This window comes from Lissotriton vulgaris, chromosome 5, assembly GCF_964263255.1.
Source record: "Lissotriton vulgaris chromosome 5, aLisVul1.2, whole genome shotgun sequence".
Lineage (NCBI taxonomy): Eukaryota > Metazoa > Chordata > Amphibia > Caudata > Salamandridae > Lissotriton > Lissotriton vulgaris.
The window spans coordinates 1,761,043,551-1,761,058,455 of NC_141693.1; the positions used below are offsets into that span (position 1 = coordinate 1,761,043,551).

At 50.8% G+C, this 14,905-nt stretch overlaps 1 protein-coding gene across 10 annotated transcripts in view; it reads right to left on the reverse strand.

The window, feature by feature from the left end:
- The window catches only part of NBR1 (NBR1 autophagy cargo receptor), a 577,507-nt gene that overhangs the window by 97,204 nt on the left and 465,398 nt on the right, over positions 1-14,905 (reverse strand). For all 10 annotated transcript variants that reach the window (XM_086924037.1, XM_086924035.1, XM_086924034.1 and 7 more), the window contains one exon: positions 13,721-13,787. In XM_086924037.1, the coding sequence (XP_086780163.1) occupies positions 13,721-13,787 (67 nt within the window). The remainder of the gene's footprint in view (positions 1-13,720; positions 13,788-14,905) is intronic.

Genomic DNA, 14,905 nt, shown 5'->3' on the forward strand with positions numbered 1-14,905 from the left:
CACCGTCACTGCAGACATTGAGGAGAAACGCTTTCCAATGTTGTCCAATCTCCTGCCTTCCTTATCCGGAGGTGCTGATAACGGGCCGAAGGATTCTTTGAGTTCTTCTGAGCCGCCTGTGTAACAACCGAATCTGGTTTGGGGTGCCCTATTAAACAGTCCGTTGCAGTATCAGGTGCCCTATACTTTTTATCCAAACAAGGTACTACCAGAGGTACAGAGGAGGGTTCTGCATGACTTTAACACCCTGCTCCCACAGGTAATCAATAATGGGGATAGATCTTACTGATCTTTTAATTGGCTCTTTAAAGTCATATAAGAAGCAGTCTTGTTCTTGAGAGACCATTGGTATCTTGAACCGTTGAGCGGTCCTTTCAAGTACATTATGGAACCCTCCAATGTCCCCTGGTGGTGAATCTGCGGGCGCAGGCACTGGAGACACGGGAGAGGGAATAATATAGTTATCCCAGTCATCATGGATAGATTGAGTATCTTGCAATTCTCCCTCTTCCTGCTGTTCTTCCTCTTCCTCAGCAGTAGTCAGAGGATGTGGTATATCAAACGGTTCCGGCTGTATGTTCAAAGGTGGAGGTCGTGGTCTTGGTGCAGGAGATACTGTGGGAGGTGGAGGAGCAGGCGACTCCGGAAACCTCTGTTTATAGTCCTGTTTAAGGTACCGCAAGTCAGTAACTAAAGATGCCGGAAGGCAAACCATAGGAGAAGGTGGTGGATGATATTCCTCCTCCTGATCCTCTTCTTCATCTGAACTTTGACATTTAACATGAAGCTCCGAAGGGCTTGTAGCTGTCGGAAACATGTCCCCTTCATCTGAATCCTCCTCCTGAATAAGACCTGCTGGAGGTAGTGCTTGGACTCTGCTTGGCGATGTTAAAGCCGGTGTCAGAACCTTTTTTGTAATCTTCAGGCGCACACATGTGGTTTGTGGACCAGAATCTATCATCGTCGACGAGCCCGTCGACGGTGTGTTCGTCAACGGTGGAGTGTCGACAGGTGTCATAGCCAGAGGAGTCGTCGTCGTAAAAGGGGTCGTCGTCGACGGTGGAGACATCACTGAAGCCATCGTCGACGTTTTCGTCGGCGGTGTCGACGATGGTGCCTTCGTTGTCAAGGTGGTCGTCGATGGCGAGTCCAGCGTCGACGGAAGCTTCGACGTCGACGGTGCCTTCTTGATTATCGTCAACGACACAGTCTTACCTGCTGTCGACGATGGTGTCGTCGTTGACGACGATGACAATGACGACGATGCCGTCGACGTAGAAACTGTCGTCATCGATGTTCAAACATATGAAGCAGATGACATCGCTCTCCTCGACGATAAAGACGTCATAGACTTCACCGTCATCGACTGTGTCGGAACAGGCTTTTTGAAGGTGTGAACTTCCTGAGAGGAAACCTTCACAGAAGTTGCCTTGGAGAGAGCCTCTAAAGACTTCGTTTGAGGAGGAGCTGTAGGGCTAGGGGAAGCCACCCTTGGTCTCTTTAGAGAAGATTTTGAAGAGACTGAAGAACCTTCACTTTCCTCGGAAGATTCAAGGTGGTCCCTGTCTTTTAGCCTCTGGAGCCAAATTAAAAGGCGTCCCTCACGATCCTTGAGGGTTTTAGTGGAAAAGGTACGACATACCTTACAGTCTTTGGTAGCATGGTCTGGATAAAGGCAATATAGGCAATCTTTATGCTAGTCATCAATATGCAGCCTCTTCTTTCCACCTGAACCACAGGATCTAAACAGACCCTTTTTTGGTGTTTCAGCCATGGTAATATCAGCAATCACAGATGGAAACAGAATAAAATGTTCAAGAACACTGGAAACCAGTTGTGAAGAAAAAACTGAGCAGAGCTCAGAGGAGACTCCCTTAGCACAACGTGTGGTAGAAAATCTGAGGGACTGAGGCTCCTTCCAGGAGGGTTCTAGAGGGAGGTGACAGCTGATTTGGCTCTTTTCTAGAGTTTGGTCCTTTCTACAAAAGGACATGGATATGTTACTAATGTGAGGTATTTAGGCCTATTTATCTATATATCTATGGGACATTACTTTATTTATGTACCAGGGACTCCCATTCAGACGACGGGGAATGATTCAGGCATGTGAATCTATGAAAGACACCCCTAATACTGGATACATTTACTACCTCAGGAGGAAGCTCAAAAGCTGCTAGCTGTCACAGCTTAATCTCCAAGCATGGGGGTGTAAATTGTACATGCTTGGGTGTAGGATCCTGCCCTGCCCTGCCCTGCCCTGCTGTTGTGACTAAAGATTCTCCTGAAGAGTCAGCCAGATCGGAGGACAGATGCTCATGGCTAGAAGTACTCAGTAACACATTTGCCTGGTCCAATCCAGAGCTGGAAGGATGAGTTGGGATTTGTCATTCCTGATCTTCTTCAGAGCTTTGAGCTGGAGAGGTAAAGGCAGTAAAGCATTAAGGAGTACCTGTTCAAGTGAAAGGCATCACAGAGGGATAATTGTCTTGTGAACTTCATTGCACAAAAGCATGGACACTGCATGTTTTCAACGGTGGCAAAAAGACTGTGACAAGGTTATTCCCATTGTTGGACGATGCCATGTGCACCTTCTGAGTATAGTCATCATTTGTGAACCACTACACACAATTTTTTTTTGTTTTTTTTGTTAGCTTTCAGCTCTTGAGGCACAGCCGGGAGCAGGGACAGACAGCTATATTTTTAAAAATCTGCACTGAAATACCTTGTTTGTTTGTTTTAAAATCGACGTTTCTGCACCACCCTCGCTGCTCAGCAGATTGCTTGCTGACGTGGGCAGGGATTCCCAGCTGACACGACGGGATTGGCCTGTCGCCAGGACACGCCCACTAGCGTAGCCACGCCCCCTTGGACACAAAACGCGCGCTGATCACGAGCGCAGCGTTTGTTAGCTTTCAGCTCTTGAGGCACAGCCGGGGGCAGGGACAGACCGCTATATTTTAAAAAATCTGCACTGAAATACCTTGTTTGTTTGTTTTAAAATCGCCGTTTCTGCACCACCCTCGCTGCTCAGCAGATTGCTTGCTGACGTGGGCAGGGATTCCCAGCTGACACGACGGAATTGGCCTGTCGCCAGGACACGCCCACTAGCGTAGCCACACCCGCTTGGACACAAAACGCGCGCTGATCACGAGCGCAGCGTTTGTTAGCTTTCAGCTCTTGAGGCACAGCCGGGAGCAGGGACAGACAGCTATATTTTTAAAAATCTGCACTGAAATACCTCGTTTGTTTGTTTTAAAATCGCCGTTTCTGCACCACCCTCGCTGCTCAGCAGATTGCTTGCTGACGTGGGCAGGGATTCCCAGCTGACACGACGGGATTGGCCTGTCGCCAGGACACGCCCACTAGCGTAGCCACGCCCCCTTGGACACAAAACACGCGCTGATCACGAGCGCAGCGTTTGTTAGCTTTCAGCTCTTGAGTCACAGCCGGGAGCAGGGACAGACAGCTATACTTTTAAAAATCTGCACTGAAATACCTTGTTTGTTTGTTTTAAAATCGCCGTTTCTGCACCACCCTCGCTGCTCAGCAGATTGCTTGCTGACGTGGGCAGGGATTCCCAGCTGACACGATGGGATTGGCCTGTCGCCAGGACACGCCCACTAGGGTAGCCACGCCCCCTTGGACCCCTCCCTCTTCTGCTACAAAGCATGTGCCCCCATCGGAAGCGCCAAGGCCGGGCCCAGGGCACCCCCCCCTACCCGTTGCACACCAGCCCATGACGCGCTCAGATATAGCAGGGGAACACTCATGCTACTGAATGCACAGGCAGACAAAACTGAGTGCCCACGCTTAGCCCCTCACGCAGTATATCAGGACGATAAAGATTGCCCTCACTGCCAAGTTCGGCTTCCACACATCAACCCCCTCCTCCCTAAATCAATCTTGTTGCCTTATCCTAGCCCTGACAACATCAAGACCCATTCCCTATCAGCCCAAGTAGGAACTAAGCCCAGTACCAAAGGGAAACTAATTAACGGACTTTTAAACGTCCGATCCCTTCCGAAACATGCCACCGAAATACAGCTTCTGATTGAGGCTAATAACCTCGACATCCTGTTCCTAACCGAGACATGGATGGCTGAAGGAATAGAATCAGAGCTAGGCCTAGCATGTCCAGACGGGTTCAAGATCATTCAGAAACCCAGACACACAGGTCGAGGAGGAGGTTTGGGGATCATTTTTAAGGAACAACTTAACATCACTACCCTAGACGTTGATACCGTTTCCTCTGTTGAAATACTCGGGATTTCCATTAAACATGATTCTGAACACTGCCTCACGGCCCTTGTATGTTACAGGTCTCCGGGGCACTTCAATGCCTCACAACAGCAGGAATTAATCACGGTCATAAATAATATGTCAATCTCCCACAAGAGGCTGCTGATACTGGGCGATTTTAACGAACAAGTTACTTACCTTCGGTAACGATATATCTGTAAGAAACATTAGTTAGTATTAGATTCCTTACCTTAGAATATCCCCAGGCGTCAGTCTGGATCCGGAAACTTTTGCGTAGCAGTACCCCTGCGCGTCGGTAGGCGTCGTCTGCAGGCGTCCCCTGCAGCTCCGTGTCCGTCGTCGGCGTCGTGCGCCGTGATGACGTCGCTGGAGTATATAGACGCCGCCTCCGCGTGCTGACATCAGTTCTTTGTACACAGCTTTTCCGCGCCAGAACACGCAGAGCCATGTGAGAACCAACACTGGTGCCATTTGAAACTAGGGCCCTGAAAGGGATGTCCTTAACCCTAGGTATCAGTTCGCAGAACGGGGAGGATGGGTGGGTTCGGTAAGGAATCTAATACTAACTAATGTTTCTTACAGATATATGGTTACCGAAGGTAAGTAAATTGTTCATCTGAAAGAAACACGTTAGTATTAGATTCCTTACCTTAGAATAGATACCCCAGCAATACCAACCCCGGTGGTGGGTCTGCGAACCAATACATTCCTACACCAGAAAGTCCTGGAGGACAGAACGGCCAAAGAAGCCATCCCTCCGGACTTGACTGTCCAGGCAGTAGTGCCTCGCAAAGGTGTGCAGCGAGGCCCGCGTAGCCGCCTGGCAAATGTCCTGCAAGGGGACTCCCCGGCCCAGGGCAGTAGTAGCCGCCGTGGCCCGAGTGGAATGGGCCCTCAGCCCAACAGGAGGCTCCTTCCAAGCCAAAGAGTAGCACGCTTTGATGCACAGAACGACCCACCGAGAGATGGTCCGTTTATGTACCGCCCGTCCCTTCTTCGCACCCACGTAGCCAACAAACAGTTGGTCATCCACCCGGAACTGGCGTGTGCGATCCATATAAAATGAAAGCGCACGTTTTGGGTCCAGACGATGGAGCCGCTCTTCATCCTTTGAAGGATGTGGAGGCGGGAAGAAGGAGGGGAGGGCGATGGACTGCCCGATGTGAAAAGCAGAAACTACTTTGGGCAGGAAAGAAGGTCTAGTCCTTAGAACCACCTTGTCAGGATGAATGGACAGGAAAGGAGGTTTGACAGAAAGAGCCTGGAGCTCACTCACTCTCCTGGCAGAGGTGATGGCAACCAGGAAAGCCGTCTTTAAAGTCAGGAGACGGAGAGGACAAGAATGAAGGGGCTCAAAGGGAGCACACATCAAAAAGGTTAGAACCAGGTTCAAGTCCCACTGAGGCATCACAAACGGAACAGGTGGATACATGTGTGTGATGCCCTTCAAGAATCTCGTTACAATTGGGGACTTGAACAAAGAAGGCTGATCAGGAAGCCTTAGAAAGGCTGAAAGGGCCGAAAGGTAGCCCTTAATAGTGCCCAGAGCAGAGCCCTGCTGGGCAAGAGAGAGAAGAAAAAGAAGAACCTCGGAAAGAGGGGCAGAAAGAGGATCCACAGCCTTTGCTGTGCACCATACCACAAATCTGTTCCACCGACAGGTGTATACCGACTTTGTGGAGGGACGCATGGCTGCCAGAATCACATCACAGACTTCAGGAGGCAAGTCAAATGGCCTCAACTGCCGCCGCTCAATCTCCAAGCATGGAGGTGGAGACTGGACAGGTTCGGGTGGAGGACCGTCCCCTGCTGCTGCGACAGAAAGTCCTCCTGAAGGGGCAGGCGGATCGGGGGACCGACTGACATGCTGAGTAGCACGGGATACCAGTACCTTCGAGCCCAGTCCGGAGCCACAAGGATAACGTGGGCCCGGTCGCGCCTGATCTTCTTCAGCACTCTGGGCAGAAGTGGTATAGGCGGAAAGGCGTATAACAGACCGCAACGCCACTCGCGCCGAAAGGCGTCGCCGTGCGAGTGCCGTCTTGGAAACTCCAACGCGCAGAACTGATGACATTGCGCGTTCTCTTCTGTGGCGAATAGATCTAACCAAGGCTCTCCACATTGCAAAAAGAGGCCTTGCGCCACGTCCGAGTTCAGACGCCATTCGTGATCCATCGAGCACCGACGGCTGAGTTCGTCCGCCCTGGCGTTCAGAGAACCTGCCAGGTGTTGTACCGTCAAAGTCACGCCCTGACGTTCCAGCCACTGCCAGAGGCGCAGAGCCTCCTGGCAAAGGGTCCACGACCCCACCCGCCCTGTTTGTTGCAGTACCACATGGCGGTGGTGTTGTCCGTGAACACCTGCACTACACTCCCGTTGACAAAGGGGAGGAATGCCTTCAGTGCTAGACGAATCGCCCGTAGCTCCAACAGGTTCATATGGAGCCGGGACTCCGCCGGAGACCAGATGCCTCTGATCTCCGCCTCTCCCAAGTGGCCTCCCCAGCCCTGGAGGAACGCGTCCGTCACGACAACGTGCTCCGGTTGGGGAAGGGAGAGGGATCTGCCTCTGACCCAATCGCGGTCCGTAAGCCACCACTGCAGTTGTCTCGCAGTGCCCTCCGAGATCAAGACGTGGTCGGACAAGTTGCCCTGATGCTGGGCCCACTGAAACTTCAGGTCCCACTGCAGAGCCCACATTCGCCACCGGGCGTGATGCACCAGAAGGATGCAGGAAGCCATCAGCCCCAGCAGCCGCAGCGTCAACCTGACCGAAACCCGGGATAGCGGCTGACCCTGGAGTCCTTGAAGCGCTCCAGCGTGTGGTCCGCCTTGTCACCAAACAGGCGACAGCCATCAAACGGCATGTCCATCAAGGCATTCTGGACATCTGCCGAAAAGTTGGCGGATCTCAGCCAGGCGTGGCGACGAATCGCCACCGTCGTGGACATCGCTCTGCCCAGCGAGTCGGTCGTATCAAGACCACACCGTATGGAATATTTTGCTGCGTCTCGGCCCTCAGCCACAGCCTTACCGAGCTTCGCCCGCACCTCCAAGGGGCATTCTGGCAGCAGTTCCGCGACCGTATCCCACACAGAGTGGGTGTAGCGGCCCAAGTGGCAAGCGGTGTTGCAAGACCGCAGTCCCAAACTCAGGGACGAGAAGACCTTCTTGCCATACTGGTCATACCTCTTAGATTCCCGGTCGGGCGGGGCCGACGGGAATGCGGTCTGGGAAGTCGAGGCCTGGATCACCAGACTCTCAGGGGTGGGATGGGTGGACAGGAACTTGGGGTCGTCCGGGCACGGACGGTGGCGTCTGGCCACGTTCCTATCAACAGGCGAACCTGAAGAGGGCCTGGACCACGTGCCCAAAAGAACGTCTGACAAGGCTTCGTTAAACTGCAGCAGTGGCTCCTGTGGGCATGACTGCGGTTTGAAGACCTCAGTGAGGATGTTAGGCCTCACGGCCGCGACGGGGAGCTCAAGGTGTAAGGCCTTGGCAGCCCTCATCAACACCACTGAATAAGCAGCCTCCTCCTCCGATGCCACGGAAGGAGGCGAGACAAAGCCAGGGTTAGGAGAGTCGTCCAGACCACTGGCATCACCCAAATCACCTGTCCAGTCCACGTCGTACTGACACTCACGTGACAGAGGGTCCTCAGACCCCTCCCAACCCTCTCCGTACTCTACATCATCTCCATATTCGGAGTCAACAATGTAGACCGGCTCCTCGGGGTTCACAGGCTCCATCGGCGTCGAGCCCGGCGTCGAGCGACCCCGGTCCGACTCCGCGTCCGGATTCGGGGAGGGCATGGGGACGACGCCGCCCGGAGCCGGCACCGGAGAACCGGCACCGGAGAACCTGCGTCGCGCGGGGACGGCGTTGGGGGTAACCCCGATGGAATCGGCGCCGGAGAGGCCGGAAGACCAGCCGGCGTCGACCCCGAAGGCCCCTGCAGCGCCGGGGTCGGAGCCGTCGGCGGCAACGGGGCCGGAGCACCCGATGGCGTCGAGGCAGGGACACCCGAACCGCCAGGGCCCCCGGACGGTAGCACTGGGCCCGAAGGCGCCGTAGGCCCCGTCGGAGGAGTGAGCGCCCTCATGGCCATGAGGAACGCCTCAATCTCCTTGGGCGTCGCGCCTAGCACAGGGACCGGAGGGTATGGAGCAGGCCGCGCCGGCGACTATCGCGGAGCCGCGGGGGTGGGGTCACCCGAACCCCCGGCCGCGTCGCGCGAGCGTCGGGGGGAGTCGGAGGTACGATGACGACGCCCCGACTTCTTGTGCTTCCTACCTGAGGAACCAGACGAATGGTGACGACTTCCGGAGTGCTCGGCACGGCTCCGCGACCGCTCCCTCGAACGCTCCCTGGACCTCCGGCCGGACCGGGACCGCTCTCGACGCGGGGCCGACACCCGGAGCTCGAGCAGCTTGCGGGAACGCTCCCGTCTAGCTTTATTAGTCAAGGCCCGGCAATCGACGCAGGCGTCCACGTCGTGGTCGGGGCCCAGGCACCGGAGGCAGAGTCGGTGATGGTCCGTGACCGACATCGTGCGGTCACAACCGTCACAATTCTTGATACCGGGCATCCTACCGGCACCAAAAAAGTATAAAGAAGTTTACAAAACTTGGTCAAAAGACCGGAGTACTGCTCTTCGGATCTGCGCTTACTTGCGCGGAAAAAAGAAGAACTGACGTCAGCGCGCGGAGGCGGCGTCTATATACTCCAGCGACGTCATCACGGCGCACGACGCAGACGACGGACGCGGAGCCGCAGGGGACGCCTGCAGACGATGCCTACCGACACGCAGGGGTACTGCTACGCAAAAGTTTCTGGATCCAGACTGACGCCTGGGGATATTCTAAGGTAAGGAATCTAATACTAACGTGTTTCTTTCAGATATATGGGACAATGACCAACTACGTGCAGCCTTGTACAATATTACTCAATCCTGCCGCAATCTAGGGCTGAAACAGTGGATAAACACTCCTACACATATACTAGGAAACACACTAGATCTAATTTTTGCGGCAGAAGACCTACTGACCCTAGACACTATCCTTCCAGTAGGCTGGTCAGACCATTACCTCCTCAGGTTCAAATCCCACCTCCCGTCCCACACAGGATCCACGAGATCGCACGTCAAAACCTTCTTAGGTCGTGACTGGAAGAACCTGTTGAAGAGGAAAGAGGAGGGAAAGTTCGATCTACGCCAGGTTGGGGCCTCGTTCAAAATAGAGAATGATGTCTCCACAAATTATCGTTCCTTTTGCCACGAGACTACAAAAAAACTCGACGTCATCATCCCGCTGAAAACAATCACAAAAAGGGGAAAACCCTCCGCCCCCTGGTATACGAATAAACTGAAAGAACTAAAAAATATCTGTAAAAAGGCGGAGAAGCTCTGGAGGAAAAATTACTCAGAGCAGGAGAAAGCACGCTGGAGGCTCACTATCTCTCAATACAAGAAAGAAATAATAACAGCCAAATCCAACTACTTTGCTGAGGTAATCCTTAAAAGCTCTAATAAATCCCGGGATACATTTAGGCTCATCAAAGAGCTCTCTCACCCCGCCTGTGCTAATAGCCAAATCAAGCCCTCACAAGAACTCTGCGACGGTCTAGCAGTGTTCTTCCAAGACAAAACCAGCAAAATTGTAGAGGGAATGAATAGCAATCCTATCTCCTCAATGCAAGACAACAGCATTCAAGCGAACAAAGACAAGAAGGTGGAACCAGACACATACCCCCTTCAAATGCTACCCTGGAAATCTTTACGATTCCTTCGGAACAGGAATTCCTCACGACAGCCCTCAATACGTCTTCAGGCTCTCCTCTAGACCCCCTTCCCCATAGAATAGCCAAGAATTTCGAGGACGATATTCTACCAGCTCTGCATCAACTATGTAATCAATCTCTGCGTACAGGCTCCGTGCCCAAAGACTGGCGATCGTCACCCCGCTATTAAAAAAAACAAATCTGGACCCCAGCTGCCAAAAGAACTACCGACCCATATCCCTTTTACCATATCCAAAAAAGATCATAGAGAGGTGGGTCAGCAGATCTCTAGCCCTCTTCCTAGAAACCAACAACATCCTGGAAGAGGAGCAGTTTGGCTTCAGACCAGTTCATGGAACGGAGTCAGCCCTGCTGACAGTCATGGATGACCTACGAATGAGGGTGGACAGGGGAGAATCAGCAACTCTGATTCTGCTTGACCTGTCCGCCGCGTTCGATACGGTGAACCACGGCATCCTGATAGAAAGATTGAGGAACATCGGAGTTGGAGGGGTCGCGCTTGACTGGTTCCGCTCCTAACTGACGGATAGGTGGCAGGCAGTAGCCATCCCTCCCTATCAATCAGAGTTCATCAAAGTTCCGCACGGGGTCTCACAGGGGTCTGCTATCAGTCCCATACTCTTTAATATTTATATGCAACCCCTGATGCGGATCATCAAAAGCCATGGCATCAGCGTGACAAACTACGCAGATGATACCCAGCTGATAATCTCGCTGGACGGAGCTCGAGCAAGCTCAATGGAAACTTTCCACACCTGTATGCTGGAAATGTCTCTTTGGCTCAATCAGAACTCACTAAAATTCAACAGTGAGAAAACTGAAATACTGCATTGCACAGTAGGAAAAATCCCCAAAAATCTACCACCAGATTTCTGGCCTCAGTCGTTAGGGGACTCACCCACCCCAGTGAGCTCAGTAAAAAATCTTGGAGTCACTATCAATAACAAACTAAGCCTAGAGACAAACGTCAATAAGCAGGTCAGCTGCTGCTTCGCCCTCTTAAGAGGACTCCGCAGGTTGCTACCTCTCCTGCCCCCACAGACCAGAACCGACATAGTCAGGAGCACTATCCTCAGTCGCCTGGATTACTGCAATGCTCTCTTGCTGGAATCCCCTGCCTATCTCATCTCCAGACTCCAAAGTGTCCAGGCAGCTGCAGCCAAACTGGCACTTTCCCGTGAGCGAAGATCTTCTACTACTCTTGCCCTGGCTGACCTACATTGGCTGCCCATACACCAAAGGATTTGCTTTAAATCCCTATGTATCGTTTTCAGGGCAGTTCGCGGGCTAGGTCCCCGACCACTCCAGAATAAATTCAAGTGGTACGAGCCCACCCGGTCTCTCCGATCCTCATCCTTAAACTTCATCAGCATTCCCAGGATCAAGAAAGCCACCTGCGGAGGACGAGCTTTCAGTATAGCTGCAGCCCACCTTTGGAATAACCTCCCCATCGATATCAGAAAAACTAATGACCTTCTGACCTTTCGAAAAAAGGTAAAAACCTGGCTTTTTCCAAAAAATCCTCCTAAAACCCATCACAACAAATAAATCTACTCTGTTCAGCACCTTGTCCATGTTCCTGTCCCCCCCACAAAGCTTTTAGCTATGTACCCAAGCGCCAGGATACCCGTAGGGTTACAGCGCGCTCTACAAATGCTATAAATAAATAAATAAATAAATCTGCAGGTGTTTAGAGATCCTGCCAAGTGCTGCATAACCAGGGACATCCCCTTCCGACTCAGCCAGTTCTAAAAGTGTAGAGCTTCCTGGCACAGGACCCACAACCCCACCTCCCCCTGCGTGTTGCAGCTCCACATAGTGTTGCTGTTATCTATTCGGACCTGCAGGCATTCTCCCTTGATGCCCCGGAGGGAAACCTTCACTGCCAAGCAACTCCAAGTTGATGTGGAGGCGGGTTTCAACCAGAGTCCTCTGATCTCCACCTCTCCTAGATGGCCTTCTCAACCCAGCAACGAAGCATTTGTCACAACCATCAGCTCTGATTGGATAATGAGAGGGGCCTGGTGCCCGTTCAATTTGGGTTCAGCAATCATCATTGCAGATCATTCACAGTCACCTCCGACACCTGCAAGTAACGTCCTAAGAGGCCACTCAAATTGACTGATCTAAGTGCCAGACTGGCAGAAGAGAAGATGCATTTTCCAAATGCCTCCATGCGTTAGAATTCTCTATCTAGAGGTGTTGTAGGAAAATAATTCAGGTTGAGTCGACAGGTAGGCGCCTGAACTACAAGACTCTATAGTGTGGTGTGTTGAAGAAGGAAAAGTGGATCCTCCTGGAGCCTATGTCGTCTTGCTATCTGTTGATTGACTGTGAGACAAATCCTGGTTTTAGCCAAGAGCCCATGAGGGTATCTGTTAGAGCCTTGTTGAAGGGAAGAAGAGGTTCTGATTACGTTTGTACTGGCTTCAGGCTTTCAGTGAAGATGTTAGTTTTGACTTCCATGGAGGGTAGATGCAAGTCAATGATTTAATCATCCCTCTTTATGAGCATGACAAAGGATGCAGATTCCTCCATAGAGGAATGGAGGCCAGTGTCAGGGGATCTGTCCAGGCCACTGGCACCCTGGAGATACAAAAATAAGTTAACCACATCATATATGTAGGACTCATCATACACATTGTCCTCTCTGTGGTGTTCGGGGTCTAAGAACCTTTGAGGTAGTGGAAGCTTACCCGAGTGTAGTTGAGGTGGCTGCAACTTTGATCAAGGTCACAGTGACTCGCTTCAGAGTCTTCCTCTGGTACAGCAGAATCGCTGCCGTAGTTGACGTGCGGACACTGAGATAGGGTTGAGAGGCTCAGTACGGGATGGATCTGCCAGCAGTAACTAGACTGCTGTCCTCGGGAATGTGGGGCCCGAAGGCACATTGAAGGCTCCGGAAAGGTGGCATAAATGCACAACATGGCCTCTCTGAAGGCCTTTATCTGTTGTAGCATCTCCGATGGCCCCATGAAACTCAGTCAGAATCAGGAAGAAGCTGGGGAAAGGTTTCGAGATAGGACAGCAGGACCGAGACACAGATGTACCCGGACGTCAGGCGCAATTTCTCTCGACGGGAGAATAAAAAAATCTTGGCCTTTAAGTCCTTTCCTCCGATATAAGTTATGAAAAGTCTACTTCATTATGGGCTTAATAGAATCTTGAAAAACAACTTGGACAGAAGACAGCAATGTTAGTTGAAAATTAGGCAAAATATGACATTCTTATTTTCTATGCTTGTGAGCCCTTTTACTTTTATTTTATACCCGGTCTCAAATACTGTGGTCTCTCCTAGGTTATCTGCAAGTTCTACCTATTTACTGCAGGTTAGATCCCACAGGTCCATTTAACAAAGTATCCGTTACAGCTCTAATCATGCACCTCAAGCCTAAGCAGAGTAATCATTTAGCATTGGAATATGGAGGCTGGTGAAAATACCCATTAATCAGTGTTAACGATACCAATATTTGGTGATGCACAGTAAATAGTTAAATAAATGGTCAATGATGAACTTGGAGCTACATCCTGCTTTGAATATGTTGTCTCTCACTTAAATAAATGCAGACAGCATGTTTCAAGTAACATTCTTGATATCACTCGATCTTTCAAACAGATGGTAGATGACAGCGAGCTACAAAAAAAGAAAGCAAAAATACCTTGAATGTTCATAGATTTTGGGCTTGACAGGTCCTGCAGGTTCATTAAAGTAGTCATCGCTGGGTTCTAGAGAAATTATAAAGTCCTTGATTAGGAGCAGCAAAACAGTTACAATAGAAATATAGCTTCTCTCTAAATGTGCTTTAAAAACATAGCTCAAGCATTCTACACCAAATGCTTACGTTGTTTACAAAAAGTCATTCATTATATAATCTTGAAAGACAAATGTTAGCTTAGAAGCTCTTGTAGAGGACATGCCTGTCATGTAGATAACTTTTTCATAGTGAGTATGAGTACAGGTATGCGGTGGCTGGATAGCAGATGATGCGGATGAGAAACCGTGTTCTTACGACTGCTTGGCCTAATAAGGCTTGCTGATATGCAAACACATCTCCGCAATAATTGTTTGGCTAAGTTGTATGGTGCAGACCAAGCAGCAGCTTTACACAGTTCCATGATAGGGAAATTTCCTCAGAAAGCTAGTGTAGAGTGCGCTCTTGGAGGCAATATGTGTTCTGCATAATAGGATTAGGTTTGGATACACTTAACTATCCATCCCGCTATACCTGCTTTGGAAATGAGAGAGACTTTATAAGGCTTAGCAAAAGGAGATTATAGACTGTAGTCGTCCAACGACGAACACCACAAGGCGCCGACCCGGAGCTTAATCAGTAACACTCCCAAATCCAACAGCAGAAAGAAAACAGTCTAACAATGGAGATGATGCCAATGTGCATTACCAGTAATAGGAGGAGTCACTAGATTTTGTGACTGGAAAGACTTATTTGAAGAAAAACAAGCGGCACGCGTCCGACCCCAACCATAGACGGCAACAAGTATGCAGAGCATGTGCATCTACAGCTACACATGCCACAAACAGTTGGTTCGACTTCCTAAAATCTTTAGTTCTGTCAATATAATACGTGACCTCTCTAACATCAAAAGTATGGCGCACTCTTTCAGCTACTAAGTCTGGAGGTGGAAAAAGACTGGTAACTCAATAGGTTGGTTGATGGGAAAATAGGAGATTTATGGTTAGTGCAAAGAACAAGTCTTTCCTTATGCAGCAGAATATGTGCTTCCAGAATTGTAAGCTTGCACACTTGAAGCTTGCTCGTAAGTCTCAGGAAAGCGATTGCTATTAAAAAGGCCAATTTGCAAGATAGGCATTTAACAGGTCACAA